The sequence below is a fragment of the Phyllopteryx taeniolatus genome, chromosome 12 (assembly GCF_024500385.1).
Source record: "Phyllopteryx taeniolatus isolate TA_2022b chromosome 12, UOR_Ptae_1.2, whole genome shotgun sequence".
In the NCBI taxonomy this organism is placed as follows: domain Eukaryota; kingdom Metazoa; phylum Chordata; class Actinopteri; order Syngnathiformes; family Syngnathidae; genus Phyllopteryx; species Phyllopteryx taeniolatus.
Window position 1 is genome coordinate 2,902,045 of NC_084513.1, and position 24,557 is coordinate 2,926,601.

The 24,557-nt window shown below is 42.1% G+C and overlaps 1 protein-coding gene across 2 annotated transcripts in view; it reads right to left on the bottom strand.

Moving 5' to 3' along the window:
* The window catches only part of kcnh3 (potassium voltage-gated channel, subfamily H (eag-related), member 3), a 152,045-nt gene that overhangs the window by 50,632 nt on the left and 76,856 nt on the right, over positions 1-24,557 (bottom strand). Inside the window, exons 2-4 of one of the 2 annotated variants that reach the window (XM_061792815.1) lie at positions 13,704-13,937; positions 6,914-7,048; positions 5,239-5,378 (exon numbers count right to left, since the gene is read on the bottom strand). In XM_061792815.1, the coding sequence (XP_061648799.1) occupies positions 5,239-5,378; positions 6,914-7,048; positions 13,704-13,937 (509 nt within the window). Of the gene's footprint in view, positions 1-3,084; positions 3,136-5,238; positions 5,379-6,913; positions 7,049-13,703; positions 13,938-24,557 lie in introns of those variants that run through there. The other variant, XM_061792814.1, reaches the window with a different exon arrangement.

The following is a 24,557-nucleotide window of genomic DNA, read 5'->3' on the forward strand; positions in this document are numbered from 1 at the left end:
TTCCAGATATTGGAAGATTTTTTATTTTTTTTTAAGAATCCAGCGTCTGACATTATCGGTACATCCACACTGAACAGCTGCTTGGTGCACGATGTTTTATTATGCCCTCCGGCTACCAAGCTGTGGAAGCGAAAGTTCTCTTTGCGTCGTCCAGTGTCAACTCATTGTAAATCATTGATTATCGCCTCCATGGTACGGAATAAGCTACGCGTCTTACGAGGCTTCTTACAAAAGTGTCACAAAGGTGGAAACAATGTCAAAGCTAATTGCTAAGCCATCGTGTCATGCAGTCGCAAAACATCGAATCAAGTGATTTAGTGAAACGATACACTTGTTACATAAGTCTGGCTGGAACCGCGTTTTCGTGGAGAGTAACCAACAACAAAATAACAGGCCAATAATTATGTGTTTAGAGATATAAATATAAAATAATACAGGTCCACGCAGGACAAAGCCTTTGAACCGGAAATGAATTAGTACGTCACTATACACGTCACTTCAGAACGTGGGCAGGTTTAAAGTACATTATTATTATAAATAAATATTAGTCATAAGATAACCTTTATCAGCCCCACAATGGTGACATTTCAGCAGCAGTTGTGCATATCGGAAAAATAAATATGTAATATACAGTAAATAGCATGCAAGAGAAGACAATTACATTTATTCTTCTTACATGTACTTCTTGTATGTGTAAAAGTACATTGCACAAAATAGAAGCCAAAACTATTGTCCATACACAAACTATCCAATTCAATTCATCAGCAATGTGTTTTGTTTGTTTGCAAATATGGAAATTTGAATTTATATAGGTTGGCAGCTCTGCTTTGATTCCTTTTTAAACCTCACATCCACTTACAGTAATATGGCCATTAGAAGTGATATGATACCAAAGTAATTTAAATTCGTAATTCATAATTCATATTTCCCACATTATTATTATTATTATTATATATCACATTATTGGACCACTTTCTCTGATACCCTGAGTGTTGGTGGTTTTGCTCAACCAGCTTTCCGTTGAATCCAATAAGTAATTAAAGGTGCATCAAATTTGATTGTAACAAAGATTGTTTATTGATTTTTATTGATTGGTGTTTGTGTCTGTGACTTTTTCTTTTCATCAAAATTGAAAATGGGCCCCTGTTGACATATCAAGTATTGTTACAAACACACCAAATTTGAATGGTATCCAAACAAAACTCCGACCTGTGCTCCGTACCAAAAATATTTCACCAAACACGGCAGAAAATATGTTATTGTGGCATTGCATCATGACGAGAGCTGTTCTAGTTTTGGGTGCCCTATAGTTGTACAGGTAGAATATTATTATTTTTTTTTATAAAGACAGTAGCTCTTGTATTGGATCTCATTAGACCGAGCAAGTGTTCCCTCAATGAAGCAGCCAGTGAGCAATAACAGACATTATTGTCTTGACAACTGACTTGCAACCAGTAGCACTAAGGCTAAAAAAGCCACGCGCGGCCGATAGCACGTGTCGCAGCACATCTTTTCAGGTGTGTAGCTACTGGCTAACGTGATAGACCCAGGCTGTACGCTGTCAGGATTCAAAGCACAGAGCTCCTTTAACCCGCAGCAGAAGTCAGGGTGACCTTTACGCTATCTGTCAGCACTGTACAAAAGTACATACTGTAGGCCACTTTAGGCTGGCCTAAACACTACAAAAAGGTACTGACCTGCATTTACAACTTCAATTATAATTATTATGACATTGCATGATTTGATTCCCAACATTATATTCTCTTTATTTGGTAGTGTTTCTCTTGGCTGCACTGTTTCCAGTACTGTATGGTGACGGACTTTTTTTTGTGCAATTGGAAAAACCTGTTACAACCAACTTCAACAACCCACTTTTGTATGAGAACCTGACATTAACACAACCATGCCTTAAAGGTTTCTTTTGGGTACCACAGAAATACCACCAATGGTGCGATTGCATTGGCAGCCCATATTTTGGTTGCTTTACTAATGTCACAGGAGATTGGCAAAGGACTGAACCGTTATTTTTATGGCTCCTTTGGGAGGTACTAAGGAGAGAAAAAAAAAAGAAGGCAACAACATGAGGTGCACCTGCATAATATGTACACAGTGAACCCTTGCTATATTGCAGTTCATTTTTTGCGGATTTTTGAGCAATCATTACTGAATTTTTACAATATACGGACAAGTCCGATTTTAGTTGTTGCACACCTATGTAGTACCACAACATCCTGGGCAGCACTGAGGTCTACTGGAAGAGATGTAGCGTAAATAAGACTAAGAATAAAAGGATGCTTGCAGTGTAACACCGTAGCATGTTTTACGGTTTTAATATCTGTTGTTACACAGAGCAGAGAGAATGTATGTGTGAGTATTGTTGCTGCTCTGTCTGTTAAAGTTGCAGTTGTTTGAAGGTTTATACAGGTAAGTTATCGTATATGTTAACATTAAGCGGATTTTGGTAGACAAAATGATATATAGTTTAGTAAATGTTTTTGGTGCTTAAATATACAACATGTATTTCTCTTCTATTTCGTAGTATAGTACGGAAAAATTCATCTGGGAGTGAAAAATAAAAAACAGCTTGAAGCAAGCACACTTTGTATCATATTTGGAAAACAGTGAGCGAGAGAGAACAGGCGCTAAGGAATACTCTAAAAAGTGTTTTAATAGGTTTAAGTTAGTGTAAGATTAAATGTGTTTAAAGCATGTATGAGTGGCAAAACTATAAAGTTTTCAATAGTGTTTCTTCATATTGCGAGGAGAGGTGGGTAGAGTAGCCAAATATTGTACTCAATTCAGACTACTGTTACTTTAAGTTGCCATATGCACAGCCAAAACAACAGACAAAACATCTGAAACTCCCCGCAAGGAGTTTTCTCAAGTTAGAAGTGGGCGGAAATTTGTAAGTTTTGTCATGAACGGAACAGAGGATAGGACCCAAAAATGCACAGTTTCCAAAAAGAGAGGTTTAATAGACGGGCATAGGTCAGTACACAGGCAGGCAATCCAAGAAGGGCAACAGTATCCAAAAACATGAGGCAAAGAGGCGAGGTCGATAATCGGAACAGGGTCAAGTCTTACTGTGAGTCTGTGACGTGGAAACAAGGAATGCTGGAACGCGACGACAAGGTACAACGAACTGGCGACGAGAGGGAATGAGACACGAGCTAATATACAAGGGGTAATTAGGGTGAACGAGGCACAGGTGGTGAAGATGCTCACAGGAGCAGGTGTGTGTGAAACAGGGGGGAAGACAAAACCCGAAACACACACCCATGACAAGTTTGGGCAGTGACAAAACTGCACTGCATGTTAAAGCTGTTGTTTTTCGTAAGTTGTAATCTATACACTTAAAGCTCAAAGTTTGTGTGTCCGTTTTCAAAGGACCGCCCTCTCGCACGCCCCTGCACGTTCTAGCACGGCAGGTTTTTAGATTATTTTAACGCAGTAAAAGTACTGTTTCTTCTTACCATAAATACTTGAGTAAAAGTAAAAAGTATGCTTCATAAAAACTACTCTGAAAAGTACAGCTTTTATCCAAAATGTTACTTGAGTAAATGTAACAGAGTAATTGCAGGTGGGTTTGAAATATAGCCCCCCGTGATAAACTGGGATTCACTGTAGTTTGCAGTGGTGTAGAAGTGTCATATTGAGAGCTGTTTCTAGTTTTACTTTTGTTACCTTGTTAGCCAAATCATATAGTCAAAATATTAGATACTGTAGTTCTTATCATGATAGATTGCACTTTTATGACCACAAACTATTTAATGCTGCAAGCAGCAATGAACGCTTCCACGCACCTTACATGGCCTTCTCCTTGAAATAACTTTGATGCCATGCATCAAGTAGAGAAAAAAAAACATTCTGTTTTATCTGTCTTAGACATTACATTTTTTTTTTTTGAAACTTTACAGTAATTCACAGTCACTTACTGGCAACAGTAAACTTGCATTTACAGTAACTTACTGGCAACCAGCTGGGAATCATTCTTTGGTCAATACTAGTTCATTAGCTTACCTGAATCAGGTGATGCTGTGAAAGCAGCAATTGGCTCCTGACTCTTAACCTCTACAATGAGCTACCTCCAATGGAAACATATTCCTTCTACCAAACCCACATGTACTGTATATAATAGAAGCATATACAACAATGCTTTTCTGCAACGGTGCCGCATTGTTAGTGTTCAGTATTTCTACACAACAGATTTTTATGAATATTTTCTTTCTCGTATTATCGTATTTTCTTGCATGTGTCTCTTGTTATATAGGCTTCTTATTTAACCTGAAATGCTTAAACACTATGGAGCCATGAATATTACAATGCATGCTGGGAACATATATTACAGTACACTAAGAGATAGATGGTGAATTTCATTGTAGGAGTTAGTCAAAGTACGAGCCCAGGACTTTGTCCAATATGGTTGCTTCAAACTGTTCAATTTCTTGCATGGGCATCTCTGTGCCAGGGCCTTGAAAATAAAGTGGAACCTCTAATCATGGCACAATTTGCTGTCAACCCAACATTTTTGGGAAACATAATCCCCACCCAAAAAAAAAATTATAATCAGAGGTTGAACCATGCGGCACGGTGGCCGACTGGTTAGAGCGTAAGCCTCACAGTTCTGAGGAGCCGGGTTCAATCCCCGGCCCCGCCTGTGTGGAGTTTGCATGTTCTCCCCGTGCCTGCGTGGGTTTTCTCCGGGCACTCCGGTTTCCTCCCACATCCCAAAAACATGCATTAATTGGAGACTCTAAATTGCCCATAGGCATGACTGTGAGTGCGAATGGTTGTTTGTTTCTATGTGACCTGCGATTGGCTGGCAACCAGTTCAGGGTGTACCCCGCCTCCTGCCCGATGACAGCTGGGATAGGCTCCAGCACGCCCGCGACCCGCGTGAGGAGAAGCGGCTCAGAAAATGGATGGATGGAAGGTTGAACCATGACGATAATGTGTGCCAGTGAAGAGCAAATATCATGAGACTTCAACTCAGTTAGCATTTAAGGAATAAACTCCACAAGTTTATTTTTTGATGCCATCACAGAAGCGTATCAGTAATGGCAAAGAGAAAAGCTGTGATGGTTATCATTCAATCAGAAATTGGGACAGTATGACTCACACACACCTCTTTAAAGTGGAGGTGTACCTAATGGTGTGGCAATAAAGTTTATATCATGTATTTAAAAGTGATATCATAACTTGGACTTCAAACAATGTAGAATCATATTTGGGACTCACATTGTTGAGCTTGAGTTTGCTCTTGTCTTGCTTCTGCAGGTGCCCCGAAAGGTGATAGAGGACGGCCCGGCTGCGGCGGCGGTTGGCGTTGAAGCCGGGGGGCCGGGTCACCTGATGCACCTCCAGACCCGTCTCCTCATCTGTAGAACGCAAACAGGCTCAACCAAACAGAGCAACACCTTTAGATTGTTGACAAAACGAAATGTGTGCTTGAATAGCTTCCCTCTATCTATAGAGGAAGTTGATCAGTGTGCCGCCATGGCTTCTTACTTCTCATTTTAAGTTGGTGAACAGCTGATTAATGGTCATAAAATTATTGATGAAACAGTTACAACAGTTCAAGTCCAATGAAGTCCAATTCCTTTTCAAGAATAATTGATTTCCATTGTAGAAAGAATGCTGCAATTGTGTTTGGTTCTTATATCTGCCTAAGGTGGCTAATTTATCGAGTCAAAGGTTTTGAATGCATTTATAGATTGATTCCATGATTTCTTTTTGGAACTGTTTTTGTTATGTGCTTTCATTTGAATGAGAGTACAATGAGACATTGAACCGCAAAAAACCTGGCAAAATTGGAGTGTTCTAAAACCTTCGAACGGTAGTGTAGATGTTATTCCATCCACAACAACATTTATTATCATATTAATAGTACTGTAATAGTAATAGAAGTAATATTAACTTATTGCATCCTAACCGCAATCCCTCCATCGTCTTTCTCTCTCCTTTGCCCAGGCTCTTTGTGTTAAATGGCCACCTCAGAAGAATTTATTATGAACCAGAGCGAACCAGAGCATTCAAGAAAAAAACAACGTCATGCCATCAAGGCAAAATAAATATTTGTGTAAAACAGAGGAGTCGTGAATTGGCCTCAATGGATCTCACACTCACTGATGTATGCCATGCCATACCAACGCATAATAGTAAGGATCACTTCACATGAGACGCGACAAGGGCTTTGTTTATCAATAATCCACTTTGGATTGCAAGGAGGACAGCGTAAATAAAAATAGAGGCCTTGGGGAGGAGTGTAGTTTGCTCCTTTAGTTTCACAATATCCACTACATCCTCAGGAGAGGCGGGGGAAGGTTGAACATACTGTACATTTTAAATTATTAAGGAAGTGATTTAATGCGCTCTGTGCGAGGGCAAGCAGAGGCTCACACCCGTTTTTTTGTTGTATATTTCACATAGCCATACTGCAAAAAAAAAAAATGTTTTAAATAAATAAACGTGCCTTTTCCACAGAGCCCAGGGAAGACGGGATATTGCCGCAACAAATTGTTGTTGTACAGAACTTCACACTCCGTTCCGGGCATCGCGGAATTCCTTTACACACAGGTGGCATCCTGTCTCCATTTCCAGCTCTGATAATACTGCAGAAGCCTGAATAATGCCACCTGGTTGATTACGTCCTCCCTTTCTGTGAGGTTGCCATTTATTCATAGAAGCAGCACAGAAAAAATGGCAGAAAATGAACAGGCAGTGCGAAAAGCACTTTTAATTGATTCACCACAGGGAACGTGTTTTAGAGTCAGAGTATAGAATATTGGCATATAAGATACCAGTCTGCATTTTTATATTTTCAAAACATCTAGAATGCATCACCATCTGGTCCCAATTGAAGTCCTTATCTATATGAATATCCGATACTGGAATTTAAACCCGGGTCGCTCACCTGTGTCAGGTCCTTGTTCCGGATCTTGGTCCTTCTTCTTGTCAGTGATGTCTTTATGGGACACCAGGAAGAGGACCACCTCGCCCTTCTCGTTCTTGATGGGCACGATGTCCAGAAGACACCAGAACTGTGTACCTGCACACAAAACGAGGATCAGAAACATCCAGTCCACTCCACATAAATGCATATGGCTTGCAGGTTAAATTTCAGGTTGAACCTAAATGCAATAATGCATTACACTTACAGTATATAGCACTTTTCTAGACACTCAAAGACGCTTTACAATTGCATACATTATTCATTCATTCCACAGTCACACCTAGTGGTGGTAAGCTACTTATGTAGCCGCGGGTGCCCTGGGGCAGTCTGACAGAAGCGCGGGTGCCATTCTGCGCCTACGCCCCCTTGGACCACCACCAAACATCCAACCACATTCATTTATGGGTTGCATATTTCCTTGTTGGAGAACAGGAGGTTGTGCAAAAAGTGCTGAAACATTAAACAGATGGACATGTGTATTTAAAAGTCTAGAGAAGGTCAAATTAAGTCCACCCGTAAAGGTCATAGTGCATTTTAGGTTCATCCCGAAATTGTACTCAAAATCTGAATATCCTTTCGTGAGCAGTGTACATACATACAAAGCATATGATTTTATTTGAGTCTGTTTCATAACAGGCGGCACGGTGGCCGACTGGTTAGAGCGTCAGCCTCACAGTTCTGAGGACCTGGGTTCAATCCCCGGCCCCGCCTGTGTGAAGTTTGCATGTTCTCCCCGTGCCTGCGTGGGTTTTCTCCGGGCACTCCGGTTTCCTCCCACATCCCAAAAACATGCATGAATTGGAGACTCTAAATTGCCCGTAGGCATGAGTGCGAATGGTTGTTTGTTCCTATGTGCCCTGCGATTGGCTGGCAACCAGTTCAGGGTGTACCCCGCCTCCTGCCCGATGACAGCTGGGATAGGCTCCAGCACGCCCGCGACCCTAGTGAGGAGAAGCGGCTCAGAAAATGGATGGATGGATGTTTCATAACAAAGATATATAGGAAAGAAGATGAAAAATAACAATCCATACGAGAACAGAAAAACAAAGCCAGTTGGCTCTAGAGCTCTAGCTTTAGTTCTGCCCGTAATGTTTTGTACTCCACAGGCATAACAGATCGCCCCATTACGTACTGCCTTTGTTGCTCCCCCTAAAAATCTCAATGCAGAGAAGTTAGCGCATTATTTCATAATGTCTAGATTCAGTTGATGGTCACTTTCTGTTGCCAGGCTCCCGCCAAAATCTCCAAATGTTCCAGAGTGCTGCTGCTCCATTCCTAACTAGAACCAGCAAAGACAATATTTTTGGTACTGTATTAGCTTCATGACATATTGGTTCAGTTTATAGTCATTTTCTTTTGCCAGGATGCTGCAAATCAGACATAGCCTCTATCTTGCCGGTTAGTACAGACTATTCCTGCACCGGCAATGCTTTTGTTTTGGTTTCATGTTACTCGCCCGTAATCCCTCAGGAGATGATGCGTGGCAGTTATGGATACTGTTTCCTGCATGGTTTTACTAACACAGAGTAGATTAGGCGTCTGAATAATGCAAGAGGACAGAGTGCCTGAATAAAATCATTAGACATATTGTCCTTGTTTGCCTGGAATAAAAGGGTAAACAGTAGCAACACGATGCAGCTTCTGTTTTGTTTTCAACTAGTATTTGTCAGGAATGAAAGAGGGGATTATGATGATGAGACAATTAAAAAATGGGTGGTTAAATATTTAGTGAAGGGTTGCATCAGTGCAGTGATTATATTTACTGAATAAAAAGGCAAACAGAACAAATGATTTTGCCAGTATTTTCTATGGTGTGCTCTGCAGTCTTCCTCAATTCCTGCAATGATTAGCAAACACATGTACAAGAGTGAAAGTCTGTACAGCGACTCATCGAAAACAGTGGCTTTGCTGTAATATACAGTATGTGTGCTGTTATTGCTTCAATATACATTCACCAGGAAATTGACTCCAATGTGGAAAAATGTATATTTAGCAAATATTTTTTTCCATGGGCCGCAAAGTGGGTGAGTGGTTAGCACATCTGTCTCACAGTTTGATGGAGTTTGCATGTTCTCAATGTGCATGCCTTGGTTATCTCCTGTTACTCTAGGTTCCTCACACCTTCCAAAAACATGCACGGCTTCATTGAAATCTAAATTATTCATAAATGTGACTGAATAGCTGATGATATAGGAAAAGAAGACAAGAACAGACAAAGCACTAGCTGTAAACAAGATGAGGAAAGTAAATCATTATATACATAGAATAATGACACATTACTTATGATTGTTGTATGGTGCAGTAGTGCTACATCCTGTGAAAGAAGGACAGGACAAGATAGGAAAGGACTGGACAGGAGGGGAAGCATACAGGACAAGGGTTATGAACCTGGCTGTATAGCTGAAGTCTGGTGGGAGTGGCTGTGTAAATTATACATTCCTATAAGACCAGAGTGTGAGCGAGGATGTACCCAAGAAATTCACATAGTCACAAGTTATTTGTCCCAATGGGTGAGTGGCCCCACACCCAGCGAATAAGTCCCAGGGCTGTGCGTCTGCGGACACATGCAAGTGAATTGACATGGTTTTGTGTGCACAATGACTGTCAGAAGTGTCCAGTAATTGCTGCGCCTGCACGCGGGGACTGAAGACCCCACCCACTCAATCGAGAGGCAGCGTCGGGCCCAGGACTCCACCCGAGAGCAGCCCGGTGGACGGGACACGTCCCACACCGAGGGATCCAGGGCGGTCCACCGCCCCACCGAGGCGCCCCGACCCAATGCCACCCCCCGTTGACATAACCAAACTTTGATTAAAAACAACAGATATATAATTATTTGTACATTGGCGTTCCATCCACATGCAGTGTTCAAGTACAGTATATATGAAAAGTACTCCCTCGGTCTTGTGAAAAAAAAGTGACTTGAGAGACATTAATGGTTTAAAAACATCAGTTTTTTTCTTTGTGTGCTGAAAAAAACTACATTTTTCTGAGACACTAGCATAACAGATCCTGTTTTAAGTAGTTTCATTTTGAGTAATTCCTCCTTTGATTCATGAATCAAAACATGTCCAGCTGTCTTATATATGCAGCATTTTTTTCTGTCACGCTATAGTACCCTTTTTTAGCTCACATAACTTTTTCGTGAATTAATTATGAGGATATGCGGCACAGTGGAAGAGTGATTGGCATGTCTGCCTCACGGTTGGGAGGTTGGCAGTTCCAATTCCTCTGTGGAGTTTATGTCATGATCTGTGTTTTTGTTTACTTTATTTAGATTAGATTTAGGTTTTTTTCATATGTCATGTTTTTCTGTGTCACTTGTTCTTGTCTTGTCGCGTTGTTGGGGTTTTGTCCCCACCTGTTCTCGTCAGCCCTGTTCCTTGTGTCAACCACCAATCGTCTCCATCCAGCCACTCGTGTCTTGTCTTGGTGTGCCTCGTTGTCCCGTCAGTTTTTTGTACATATTTACTGTCATGCTTCTCCTTGTGATGAGTCTATTCCCCCTATTTGGACTTTCTTAGTTTTAATATTTTGATGATTCCAAGTTCCATGTTTGGCTTTTTTTTTTTTCTTCTTTAAGAATATGCCTGCTCCCATGTCTGGTTCCCCTGCTTCCCTGAATTTGGGTCCACCTGTTGCCTATAACACCACAAAAATCCAACTCCTTCACAGTTTACAAATTCTCATCGTGCTTGTGTGGATTTTATCTGGGTACTCCATCTTAAAAAAAAACACGGGGGTGGATTCTTCACCGCACACCAAGAGATTGGGAACAGAACATCTTCCAACGCGCTGCAATGGAAACACTGTGACCCTACATTGGGTTTTGAGGCTGAGAGCTACTTCTTGGGTACTTTGGTAAACTTCTGAAATTTTAAAAATTGCTCAAATAACTTTGATGTAAAGACACTGGTCGTCTTAATGAGTTCTCACAATCTTATTTTCCTTTCGGCTTATCCCGTTAGGGGTCGCCACAGCGTGTCATCGTTTTCCATATAAGCCTATCTCCTGCATCCTCCTCTCTAACACCAACAGCCCTCATGTCTTCCCTCACTACATCCATCAACCTTCTCTTTGGTTTTCCTCTAGCTCTCTTGTCTGGCAGCTCACTCTTCCCCCTCCACCCCTCTCATTCATGCACATTTATTCAGTTTTACTAATCTTCATTCCTCTCATTTCCAGTGTGTGCCTCCACCTTTCTAACTGTTCCTCCACCTGCTCCCTGCTTTCACTGCAAATGACAATGTCATCTGCAAACATCATGGTTCACAGGATTCCTCATCCAACAGCCTATCCATCACCACTGCAAACAGAAAGGGGCTCAGGGCTGATCTCTGATGCAGATCCACTTCCACCTTAAACTCCTCTGTCACACATACAGCACACCTCACCACTGTTCTGCTGCCCTCATACATGTCCTGTATTATTCTAACATACTTCTCTGTCACTCTAGACTTCCGTATGAAGTACCACAGTTCCTCTCTGGGTACTCTGTCATAGGCTGTCATCTACAAAGACACAATGTAGCTCCTTCTGACCTTTTCTGTACTTTTCCAACACCACTCTCAAGACATATGATGCCTCTGTCGTACTCATTCTATGCATGAAACCATAATGTTGCTCCCAAATACTCACTTCTGTCCTGAGTCTTCCCTCCACTACTCTTCACCATAACTTCATTTTGTGGCTCATCAACTTTATTCCTCTATAGTTCCCACAGCTCTGCACATCACAATTGTTCTTAAACATGGGTACCAGCACACTTTTCCTCCATTCCTCAGGCATCTTCTCACCTGCTAGAATTCTGTTAAACAAGCTGGTCAAAAACTCCACAGCCACCTCTCTTAGATGCTTCCATACCTCCACAGGAATGTCATCAGGACCAACTGCCTTTCCATTTTTCATCCTCTTTAGTGCCTTTCTAACTTTCCCCTTACTAACAATTGCCACTTCCTGGTCCACCACTCTTGTACTCTTCCTTCTCCATCATTTTCCTCATTCATCAACCCCTCGAAGTATTTTTTCCATCTATTTAGCACACTACTGGCACCAGTCAACACACTTCCATCTCTATCCTTAATCACCCTAACCTGCTGCACATCCTTCCCATCTCTATCCCTCTGCCTGGCCAACTTGTATAGATCATTTTCTCCTTCTTTAGTGTCTAACCTGGTGTACATGTCAGCATATGCCTCGTTTGGCCTTTGCCACCTCTGCCTTCACCCAACTTCGCATCTCCATGTATTCCTTTCTTCTCTCCTCGGTTCTCTCAGTGTCCCACTTCTTCTGAGCTAACCATTTTCCTTGTATGATTTCCTATACTTTGAGGTTCCACCACCAAGTCTCCTCCCCTTTGCTACGAGAAGATACACCAAGTACTCTCCTGCCTGTCTCTCTGATCACCGTGGCTGTAGTGATTGTCTTCTGGAAGCTCCTCCTCTCCACCAAGAACCTGTCTCACCTCTTCTCAAAAAGTCGCACAACACTCTTCGTCTCTCAGCTTCCACCACATGATTCTCTGCTCTGCCTTTGTCTTCTTAATCTTCCTTCCCACCACCAGTCATCTTACACACCACCATCCTATGGTGTTTAGCCACCATCTGACCATCCAAGTTCCTTTCCTGGATGCGGTACTTACTCATCACTTCTTCATCACCCCTATTTCCTTCACCAACATGTCCATTACAATCTGCCCAATCACGACTCTCTCTCTGTCTGGGATGCTCAGAACTACTTCGTCTAGCTCCTTCCAGAATTTGTCTTTCACCTCAAGGTCACATCCTACCTGTGGGGCATAGCCACTAGTCACATTATACATAACACCCTCAATTTCAGGTTTCAGCCTCATCCCTCGATCTGATACTCTTTTCACCTCCAAGACATTCTTAGCTAAATCTTCCTTTAAAATAACCCCTACTCAATTTATCTTCCCATTTATACCATGGTAAAATAATTTGAACCCTGCCCCTAAACCTCTACCCTTACTGCCTTTCCACCTGCTCTCCTGGACACACAATGTACCCAACTTTCTCCTAATCATCATGCCAACCAACTCGTGAGCTTTTCCTGTCATCGTCCCAACATTCAAAGTCCCCACATTCAGTTCTAGGCTGTGTGCTTTCATCTTCTCCTTCTGCCTAAGAAGGCGCTTTCCACCTCTCCTTCGTCTTCGACCCACAGTTGCTGAATTTTCACCAGAGCCCAGAGGTTTAACGGCGCCGGTGGCGGATGTTGTTAACCCGGGCTACGACCGATCCAGGAAGGAATTCTTTGGATGAACACTCATATTTGTTTGGCAAAGTTTTAAGCCAGATGCCGTTCCTGATGCAACCCTCTGCATTTATCAGGGCTTGGGACCGGCCTACAGTTTGCACTGCCTTGTGCTGGGCTGCATTTCTTGATTTCTCACTGATTATCAACAATGATTTACCAAAGGAGGAAAAAGATAAATCAATATGCAATACTTTATTTCTATAAATCTCTGCAAGTGTTTTAATTTGAAATGATCACTTCTACAACAATCCTAGGAAATTACAATGTCCCATTTTAGAGCGGGCCCGCAGGCTGCTCATATGGTCCTTGGCTGCTCCCTGTTGCCTGCATGCACCATGTTGGTGACCCCTGCTATGCTTCCTTAGGTGTGAATGTAAGTGTGGTTGGATGTTTATCTCTCGCCCAAAGTCCCCCGTGACCCTAATGAGGATAAGCGATACAGAAAAGGGATAGCTGGAGTTATGGTATGACGCACCTTCTTTCTTGTAAAACACCAGTTCGGTCTTGAACTCACGCCGCTCGTCCAGGGCTCCTTGGATCTGCGCCGTGAAGCGGTCGCTGGTCTCGGGGCCGTACAAGAAGTGGCAGGCGCAGCTCTTTTGCATGAGCTCAGCACGAGCGTAGCCCGTGAGCTCGCAGAAGCCATCCGAGCAGTACACGATGGGGTAGAGCGACTGCACTTGTGCATTGCCCAGCACAAAGTTGCTGTCTGAGACACAAGACAAGACAGCCCACATCAAAATGTGTGCCCATGTCAGATGCAATAAATCTTGAACAAACTTTAAGGATTACACTGCTTAACAACAAATTATTTTTTAAATAGTTTTAGCTCTTGTAGGACATTGTTGATTTGCTGAATCCAAATATCACATTGGTTTTGCACAATAAGGTCAACTTTTTGAGCTAGGGTCACGTTTTTGTTTACATGTAAATGTATTTTTGCTTCAGAGCTTCAAATAAACGGGGGTTCATGCCCTAAATGTTGAATAATGATGACATCACATTCAATTTCGAGGTACTTGGCATAAAACCCTGACCTAAAAAAGAGTAACGGATGTCTTTTTCAGATTCAGCAATGCAAAATTGTCCTACATCAGATGAAAAAAATGACAATTTTTTTTTTTTTTTTTGTAACCCAGTCTTATTACATGTCCAAGCAAGAACTCTTGTTTTATTTTTTACATTATGTCGTATACAACACGGCCAAGCTAGCTTTCCTTTTTTTTGTTTTTTTTTTGTCCTGTTCGGCTGTTAGGTCAAGCAGAATAGAAAATCTGCATCAGGTTTATGCCGGAACAGTTTTACTGTGTCACAGTGGAGTTTTTAAGCTTCCGCTGTGGTATTATAATTGAGGTTTATTGAGAATCAGACTTGATCAGTCCAACAGAACAAAGTTTCTAGAAGGGAGAGAGAAACACAGACAAAAGACAAAGCACTAATTGTAAACAGGATGAGAGAAGTAAATCATGACATTATCAACAACAATGAAACTTTAAATATGAGTGTTGCATGGGGCTGTAGTTCTACACCCTGTGAGGGAAGGACAGGACAAGATAGAACAGGACAAGGACAGGAGAAGAAGCATGGAGGACAAGGGTCGTGAACCCGACTGTAAAGCTGAAGTGTGGTGGCATTAATTATGTGAATTATAAACGTCTACAGGACAAGAGTATAAGTGAGGGGATACGCAAGCGATTTGCATATTCATGAGTTATTTGTCGCAGTAAGTGGGTGACCCCACACCCAGTGAAAGTCCTAGGGGTGTTAATAATTCTAAACCAGAAAAAAAATTATATATATATATATATATATCAGCACCGCGGCAGTTGAAGACCCCACCCAATCAATCGAGAGGTGGGATCAGGCCCAAGGGTCCACCAGAGAGCAACACGGCGGACGGGACACGTCCCACACCGAGGGACCCAGGGCGGTCCGCCAGCCCCACGAGGCGCCCCGACAACCGGCCACTCAGTGGGGGCCGCAGGGACCCAATGCCACCCCCCCAGCTAACCCCCCCACCCCACCCACCGCCCCACATGCCCGGCCACCCACAGGAGAGCAAGGCGCCCCCCCCAATGCGCAGCGCCCGCAATGCAACCAGTCCCCGCCCAGCCGGAGGGCGGGAGAGTGTCCCTTGTTTGTTGGAAAGGAGGGCGGATAGGGGCACCCGACAAGGGAACGATAAGTTTGCATGTTCTCTCCGTGCCTGCGTGGGTTTTCTCCGGGCACTCCGGTTTCCTCCCACATCCCAAAAACATGCATTAATTGGAGACTCTAAATTGCCCGTAGGTGTGAATGTGAGTGCGAATGGTTGTTTGTTTGTATGTGCCCTGCGATTGGCTGGCAACCAGTTCAGGGTGTACCCCGCCTCCTGCCCGATGATAGCTGGGATAGGCTCCAGCACGCCCGCGACCCGCGTGAGGAGAAGCGGCTCAGAAAATGGATGGATGGAAGGTTGAACCATGACGATAATGTGTGCCAGTGAAGAGCAAATATCATGAGACTTCAACTCAGTTAGCATTTAAGGAATAAACTCCACAAGTTTATTTTTTGATGCCATCACAGAAGCGTATCAGTAATGGCAAAGAGAAAAGCTGTGATGGTTATCATTCAATCAGAAATATATATATATATATATATATATATATATATGCTTGTTTTTTTGCACACATGTGGCAATGGAAGTGATTGGAACACCTGATTCCGCATATTAGGATGGGTGAACGAATGTCTATTCTTACTTCTGATCACATTCACTTCGGTATATATACAATCAATTTATTTAAATACTGTTTGCCATTCCCAATTGCATAGTAATTATTACTCATTTGTCATACAGAGTACACTGCTGCTCCCAATCTGCTCAGTCGTATTATCATGTGATTTGCATTGAACATGTGATATAAACACTGCAGACAGCTATCACCAAACCTGACTGACTTCACTTTAATTGCCTCGTCCATGGGCCATGACAACATCGGCAGTGTGTTTATCTCCTTCATGGCTACACTCTCTACTTGATAATTGGCAATCAGCAGAGGACGCTTGTCAATGCATTTATGTGTATTTCTGCCAGCGCCTATTCAGTTAATAGCCTGCAGGCACATAAATAAATGGGTAGGCACGTTGAAACTGATTTTGCATATTGATCACTTAACAGAGACCTTGTCTTTTTATATTCTGTTTATGCATGTGTGTGTATGTTTGTATACAGTACAGTAAATTAAATCAGCGAAGGTGGTGCTCATGTGTGTGCGCGTGTGTTGTGTATTGTTGTTTATTGTATTCTTTACAATATATGCACAAAAGCCCACTAAAGTCACAAAATACTTCATTTGCAAGTCTGCACATTCTCCCACGAATAATATAAGTATAAGAATACAATTTTCATGCACTGGTAATATAGTGGTACATGTTGCTGCCGTTTACGCAGATGGTGCCGGTTCTATTCCCGGTCAATGTACTCATTCCCAGCCACACCCGGACCCAAGTCCAGATAAAAATGGGTGGGTTGTGTCAGGACTGTAGCCGAAGAAAATGTGGCCACTACAGCATACAGTACTTAATTCTGAGGAAATTTCCAACTATCGCTCCCATGTTTATCACATGTATTAGCATTGTCATTCCTCATCTGACTCCAAGTCAATCAAAAGACAATGTGTGAGTTAGACAAGTGAGATATTGTTTCCTCATTCATAATACTACCTACCTATAAGATCTTTCGTGAACATAAAGGCAATAGCGCACTGGGGTCAATCACAGAACTAAACATCCAATCACATTGCAATGCTGCTCAAAGTCGCTCGGGGTCTTGGGGTGATCCCCTAATCTAAAAGGATCAGTGATCAATCATGTAGGTAAACAACAAAGGAAACAAACACAATCCAACAGGTTTTTCTGTAGCCAAAGGGTAAAGACTGGGAGAGCATGTAGTTTCTTGTTGCCATGGAAACCATTCTCGTGTTCGTTCCTCCTTTCAACACATTTGTTCAGCGGTGGTCCAAATGTTCTTGTCCTTCCCATTCTTTACCTCTGCAACTTAGAAGTGGCATACTTGGTTATAATGAACGTCCTGTCTGCTTGGCACGTCAAGTGAGGTCAAAGCGTTTTTGAATGAAATGGCAAATGAGCAGAGCTGAGCCACCCTTAAGTGAAATGTATCTTTATACTTGAGAGTCAAAGCCCTTGTACATTGTGTTTCCGGAGATCATGTCAATGTCCGCTGTCTTCGCTAACGAGGGAATTATTCAAGGTATTGGGCCCAAAGCACTCTTGGAAAAACCAATACTTTTCTGCCCGTGCCAGTGCTACAAACACCTAACCACTGACGTGTAAAAGATGACGATTTCTGGTTTTCCTTCTCTAGCCGAGGTATGCAGTAATCATTTTCTTCAAGAGCTGTTTCAGGGTAATGTGTTCGGAATAGGTTGGGACAAACCTGGGTGTAGAGAACAGGTTTCATACTCAAGGCCCGGGTCTTGTCTGAAAAAGTTTACTTCATGTTTCCAGCAAAATTGAGTCCTTCATTTCATTTTGGCATAACATATGTACCAAGTTATTTTCAATTTTAACAGATCCTGATGAACAAATCCCTTTTCCCACTAAATACCTCAACTGTATACTTAAGCAATGTACTGTAATAGGTTTGCACAATTTTTCACAACTTCAGTTTTTTTTTTTGTTATAACATAAGAACTATCAAATTCAGTGTAGATTGTGTATATGTAATAAGTGATTCTACATTTATATGATTTTCACAGTCACAGCGGCCCTTTGAGGTAAACTATAACGTGGATGTAACCCAGGACAACAATTTGTTTCAATCCCCTGGTGGAGAGTAAAAACAGGGTACAAACATGCCGATGTTAAACATCCTGATTTTTTAAATGTAAGAGATCCCACCCATAAAAAAATGTCATGTGTGTTCTGATTGGTCTTATAGTGTGTGGTGGTGTACATGGAAGCACAAAAACAGCACACCACACATACAACAATATCTCCACCCACAGTCATGAGTCCGAAGCCCCATACCTGATATATGTTGCAGTACCAAGACTGACCTGTGAGAACTAGTTTGGCTCCTGCATCACAGGAACGGCAGGCTACGCAAATGTAACGAGATGAACATCCCAAACATGTATCACAAGGTTTAGGGTTAGGGAATAAGGCGGTTTAGGATGTGTTAAGGTTAGGTTTAGTGGGAAACATATTAATGCTGCCACACTTAAGGCACATACAGCACATCTTTTCCCATCTGGAAGCAGTCGAGCGTGTTCTACAGGGATACAGCAGCCAATCATAGTGCAGAGGCGCGTGTCCTGGAGCCAGTAATATTGGAGCAGGCCGCGTCCTGCCTGAAAATCCTAATAACGCGCAGCAGAAGAAGAAATAGAGGAAGCTAGGGTTAACTGTTAGTTTATCTGGTAACTACACTGTGGTGTCAGACTCTTCTCATCATTTCAGTGTTGCTCCTTGATTTGTGTCTGGCAACAGTGTGAATTGGCAAGTGTGCTGTTTCACTTGGCAATTATTGAGGCCGTCACTCGTCCCAACTCTTTGTTGATCGCACGCATAAGGATTTGCTACTGGAAACATTAAAGAAGTTCAACAATTACAATGATCGGCACTGACTGTTTTCCGACCAGCTCGGGGAAGAAAAATCATTCTGCACACCCCACATCACAGAATAATGAATGCTCAGGGTCTCTCTTGAGAGAAATTCATTAATCAGGCCTTGGCTGACTTTGATGGGAAGGGAGGAAACATTTGTATGTGCGTGCGTGTGCGTTTGTTTGTCTGTGTGTTTGTGAATGAGATTCTTTTATTTATTTATTTTTTTAATGAATAAACTTCATAATACACTGTACAGTATATGCTCCTCTCCCCTCACAATTTAAAGGTCAATCCAATACTCATATTATTGAAACACCCTCCATACTGATACCATATATTTCATATCCATGAACAGTCGACTATCCTCATTGGTCGAACCATTGGGTACACCTTCGCAATCCTAGGGTTGCCACCAGTCCCGTAAACTACCGAGTCGTCCCTTATTTGGCCATTAAATGTCGCCAATACGCGACGCGTTTTTTTCCGTATTTTCATTAATGTGCAATACAAATGTCTGTCACATACTAATCCTACAATAATGAGCAAAATAAAACAGGAAATACTCAGGGCAGCAAGCTTGTCATGGCGAGAGATGCGAGATCCCGCTCTGGTCGAATGAACTTGGCAGCGGATTTTAAATTTTTACTGCTCCCAATGTATGTAGCACTTCTGGTATGTGCAGTATATGCTTATGATAATTTGGAATTCAATTTATTGTGTATTTATAATCCCTCAAGGGTAAATACATGGGTAAGGACCAATCAATTGTATGTATGGATGATTTCATGAATATTTACTGCTCCAAATAACACTAGTGAAATAGTAATATTAAACATTTAATCTGTGTCATTAACCACAACCTAAAATGCAGATATGACGTGGATTTTCTGAATAGAGAGCACTGTCTGTTTACATGAAAACAAAACAATTAAAAAACCTGGCAACCTCACGTGACACAAGTGTACCTCACAGTCAAACACAACCTCAGCTTCAACAGTGCTAACTGTGCACATAAATGTAATCAAAAGAGTCTACCAGAATCAAAAATTCTACTATAGGCAGAACAAAGGCAGAGGCAGTGGTTAAAGATGTCCTTGCTCCAAAGCAGTTGTATGCTGCCACTGCTCTGTAGGGTTGGGCATCGAGAGTTGAGAACCAATTGGAACCGGGACTAACATTCAGATTCTCCCGGAATCGTTCAAATTTTAAAAATGTCGGTTCCCAGTTTCGATGCATACAGTCCGCCGACCCCGAAGAAGAAAGTTGCGAAAACCAACGAAGGAGAACGCGCATGCTTGCGCCCAACGGCAGCGGCGAACAAAATTGTGTCTTAACTATGTTAAAATAAATGACCACCTGAGTGCAACACTTGAATTAAGATTATATTGTGGGTTGCACTTATGCACTGATGGTTTTTAGCGTTTATTTTAGTCTTCAAACCAACATAAGAGCCGATGACAGAAAAAAAGCTTAACACTGGGCTAAAACTTCACCGTAGCAACTTGACATCACAATGAATTGGGACAAATTTCATATAAATGTTATCTCACAGTATCACAGACACTAACCTTGTGCCTCACCGGTGGGTAGGGAAAGGAATCAACATTTCACAGAGCATTTGGTTCCATTCATTACTCTTTTTCATTCATGCATGTTCATAGTTTGGACACACTTTATTTAATCCATGCAAAAATGTTTGACGCAGCCCCCTAAAAGAATTGGAATCGAATCATTTGGAACCGGAATCGAGATGAGGAACCGGAATCGGGCCCCCTAATCGCTCAAATTCAAATGATGCCCAACCCGACTGCTCTTGTTGATCGTAATCTATCACACTGACTATCTTAACTGATTATGCAGTTGTGAGCATGTGGCAATTTTTCTTTTTAAACTTTGATTTCCTCATTGTATGTTAAATAGGAATGTATGTAATCAAGGATTTATGTAGCATAAGTAACAGCACTTTATATGCACCAACATTGCATGATAAAGAATGTGTTCTTCAGTAATAAAGCATTTCAAGATTTAAGTGTGACTAATTGCTTTCTTGATCACCCCCAGCGTTACATTTACTTCGTTACATTTACTCAAGTAACATTTTGGATAAAAACTGTACTTGTCAGATTAGTTTTAATGACGCATACTTTTTACTTTTACTCGAGTATTTATGTTAAGAGGAAACGGTACTTTTTACTCGGTGACAAGAATTTACATGTCGCTCGCTACTTTCATTTATCAATAATTGCGCGCCTAAACTATTTTGAGACTTTAGTTTTCGACTTCCGCATCGTGCACAGTTGCTCCAGCCCAAGATTACCACGTTGATCTTTGAGTTCACCAATCAAATGACACAAGAAAGTCACATGTCCGCACACAAAGTCTTCATTGGGTTTCGCGGGCCAATAAAAGTGAGCCGTGCGTGTTTACATTACAACTTACGAAAAACAACAGCTTTAACGTGCAGTTTTGTCACCGCCCAAACTTTCTATTACTATTTCATCCCACTTCCAACTTGAGAAAATACTTTGTGGTGAGTTGCAGATGTTTTTGCTGTTGTTTTGGCTGTGCATATGGCAACATTAGCACTATTTTATGGTCACAAGTAACTGTTAAACATGCATCTTGTGTGGTACATTCTGTTCTCTCTCTCACTCTCTTTCTCTCTCTCTCTCTCTCTCTGTCACTCTCTCCCTTTCTCTCTCTCACACACACACACACTATCAGTAAGTCTGGTCAGCAAACAGCTTCTTCATTCACTCATTTCAGTTGATAAAGCAAATAATGTTTCTGCACCGCCCTATGCATGTGTTGTTGTTTTTTTTCCACTCTAAAATTTCAATGGTGCCAGTGTGTGCACTCCCATTGAACATGAGTTTGAAAATGATGTCACATCTGAACACAGCCACATGCCAGTTATAAGAGGTAGTGCATCCTTGTGCAACCAAAGTTAAACGTCAAGTCCAAGTCAATCACATTCAAGGTTATATCAGTTGGTTATTTTCACCTCCACCCTAAAAAAGATATAAAAATAAATCAGTTGAGTTGTCCAAATTCTTGGTCACATTAATGGTGGAAAAAGTTTTCAAATGATTTATCTTTGTAAAATTCCTTACAATGAATAAAGATTTAGGTTAATTGAAGACTCTAAATTGCCCGTAGGTGTGAATGTGAGTGGGAATGGTTGTTTGTTCCTATGTGCCCTGTGATTGGCTGGCGACCAGTTCAGGGTGTACCCCGCCTCTCGCACAGAGTCAGCTGGGATAGGCTCCAGCACCCCCCACGCCCCTTGTGAGGATAAGCGGTATGGAAGATGAATAAATTATTATTATTATTATTTCATCTCATTACATCTCTGTAAGTTTCATTTTTATAATTGAACTACCTAACTAAATTTAGCTTTTGACAGTATTTTAATTTATTGAGATGTACGTGTATATTTCATATGAATTTGCTACGATTTCATGGCTGTTAAGGCCTCATGCAAAATGCAGGCGGACACTCTTACTGGATAGTGAAGAGATGAAACGAAACTACTCAGCGATTTGTTCTAATATCATAATATAAGAGCTACAGTATTATACCTTAAGTGTTAGTATAACATGGTCGGAATGAGTCACCGTGTAGCCCACATGCAGACATATTGTCAAATGGTGACCTTGGGTCACTTGAAATGGACCACTGTAGAGAGTGGTGAGCACTACTACAAAGGGGCATGCTGCTGGGAGTGCACGTACAGGAGGAGATAACACTTTTACTTGATCTTTTTGTGTTTTTGCCAGGTGACCCTCTCCAGAGTAAAAATGTTATCTCACTGAAAATGTGTGGAGGGTCACTTCAGAGCTCATGTGGACTGCTGTGTCAGCACTTCGACATACTTTTGTACACCCTGGTGAAAATTGTAGGCCTAAACTCTGCAAAATTGGCTTGGTAACGCGCCCTTGAAATTTTTTGAAAATGTAGTATCCAAATTCAATTCCACTGAGTAGGATGAACTTTGCTAAGCATGTGTATCATGAGCAGACCCACAAAAAAGTCTCAGCCACACATGCCTGGAAACACACAAGTCGGCCATTTTGGTTTAAAACCGTCGTCTTAGGTTAATTTTGGTCATTTCCAGGGTCCTTCGAAAATGAAGCCTTCTAAGAGATTTTCTCTGATTGCTGCCACATTGAAACCTTCATTTCTTGACAGATGGGTGATGGCAAATTTCAGGACGTGAGGTTATGTAATTGCATTTGGGCAGTTAATGGCGCAGAAGTTTGATGACTGTCGTCTATAACTCTAATCTCCAAGGTTCTCCAAGCTTTCCAAGCTTCTCCAGCTCAGCGTCTCGCCTGCCATCTGCCAATAGATTTACAAGTTCCTGACGGGCAGGACACAGCAGGTCAGGCTGGGGGACACTACTTCATCTACACGCACCACCAGCACCGGGGCGCCCCAAAGTTGTGTCCTCTCTCCGCTACTCTTCTCTCTCTACATGAATGACTGCACCTCAACGCACCCGCACTCCTGAAGTTTGCAGATGACACCACAGTCATCGGCCTCATCAAAGATGGTGACGAGTCTGCGTATCAACAGGAAGTGAAGCGGCTGGAGCTGTGGTACGGCCGACACAACCTGGAGCTGAACATGCTGAAGACTGTAGAGATGATTGTGGACTTCAGGAGGCATCCTTCGCCACAGCTGCCCTTCACACTGTCCAGCTGCCTTGTGTCTACCGTCGAGACCGTCACATTTTTGGCAATTAGTCTTTCAGGACCTGAACTGGGAGATCAACATCTACTCCATCCTCAAAAAGGTCCAGCACAGGATGTACTTCCTGTGGCTTCTGAGGAAGCACGGCGTGCCACAGGAAATGTTGAGGCATTTCTACACAGCAGTCATCGAATCAGTCCTGTGTTCATCCATCACAGTCTGGTTTGGTGCTGCTACAAAAAAGGACAAACTCCGACTGCAACGGACAATCAAAACTGCTGAAAAGATTGTCGGTATACCCCTACCCACCGATGAGGACTTGCACGCTACCAGAACTAAGACAAGAGCGTGCAAAATCCTATTGGACCCTCCACATCCTGGTCACCACCTGTTCCAGCTCCTTCCCCCAGGTAGGCGCTACCGAACAATGCAAACTAAAACAAGCAGAGATTCCAACAGCTTCTTCCCTCTTGCCATTAACTTCTTAAACAGTTCACTTACAATTCCATTGCAACATGCTGCCAGTTTTTTGTCTTGAGCTTGTTGTCACATTTCTGTCGGGCCAATTATACTAACTCAGCTGCACAACGTCAGAGCTGGACCCCGTAGTTTGTGTGATAAAGGTTTTCAAATTTTTGAAAAACAACAGTAATTAATTTTATTTTAAACTAATCTGTTTTGTATAAAAACAAAACTGTGGGCTACAGGCATTTCATTGGACAGTGATATGCACTGCAGGCCTTTAAATCCAGAATTAAACTTCACCTCCTTTTAGCTGTAAAGATCTTAGATAGATGTTTGTCCCTGCATACTGTATGTGCTAAGGCAAGCATACGTTCAGTGAATTGATATTGGATGCATATTGGTATCTCCCTCAAAGTGGCTTTGAAGCTGCTAGCTTTAAAAGGCAGACAGGGTGTGTTTTTGTGTCTGCTGATGCCCTTTAGACCAGCGATTCCCAACCAGGGTGCCGTGGCACCTGCGTGTGCCGTGAGACATCATCAGCGGTGCTGTGGGAAAT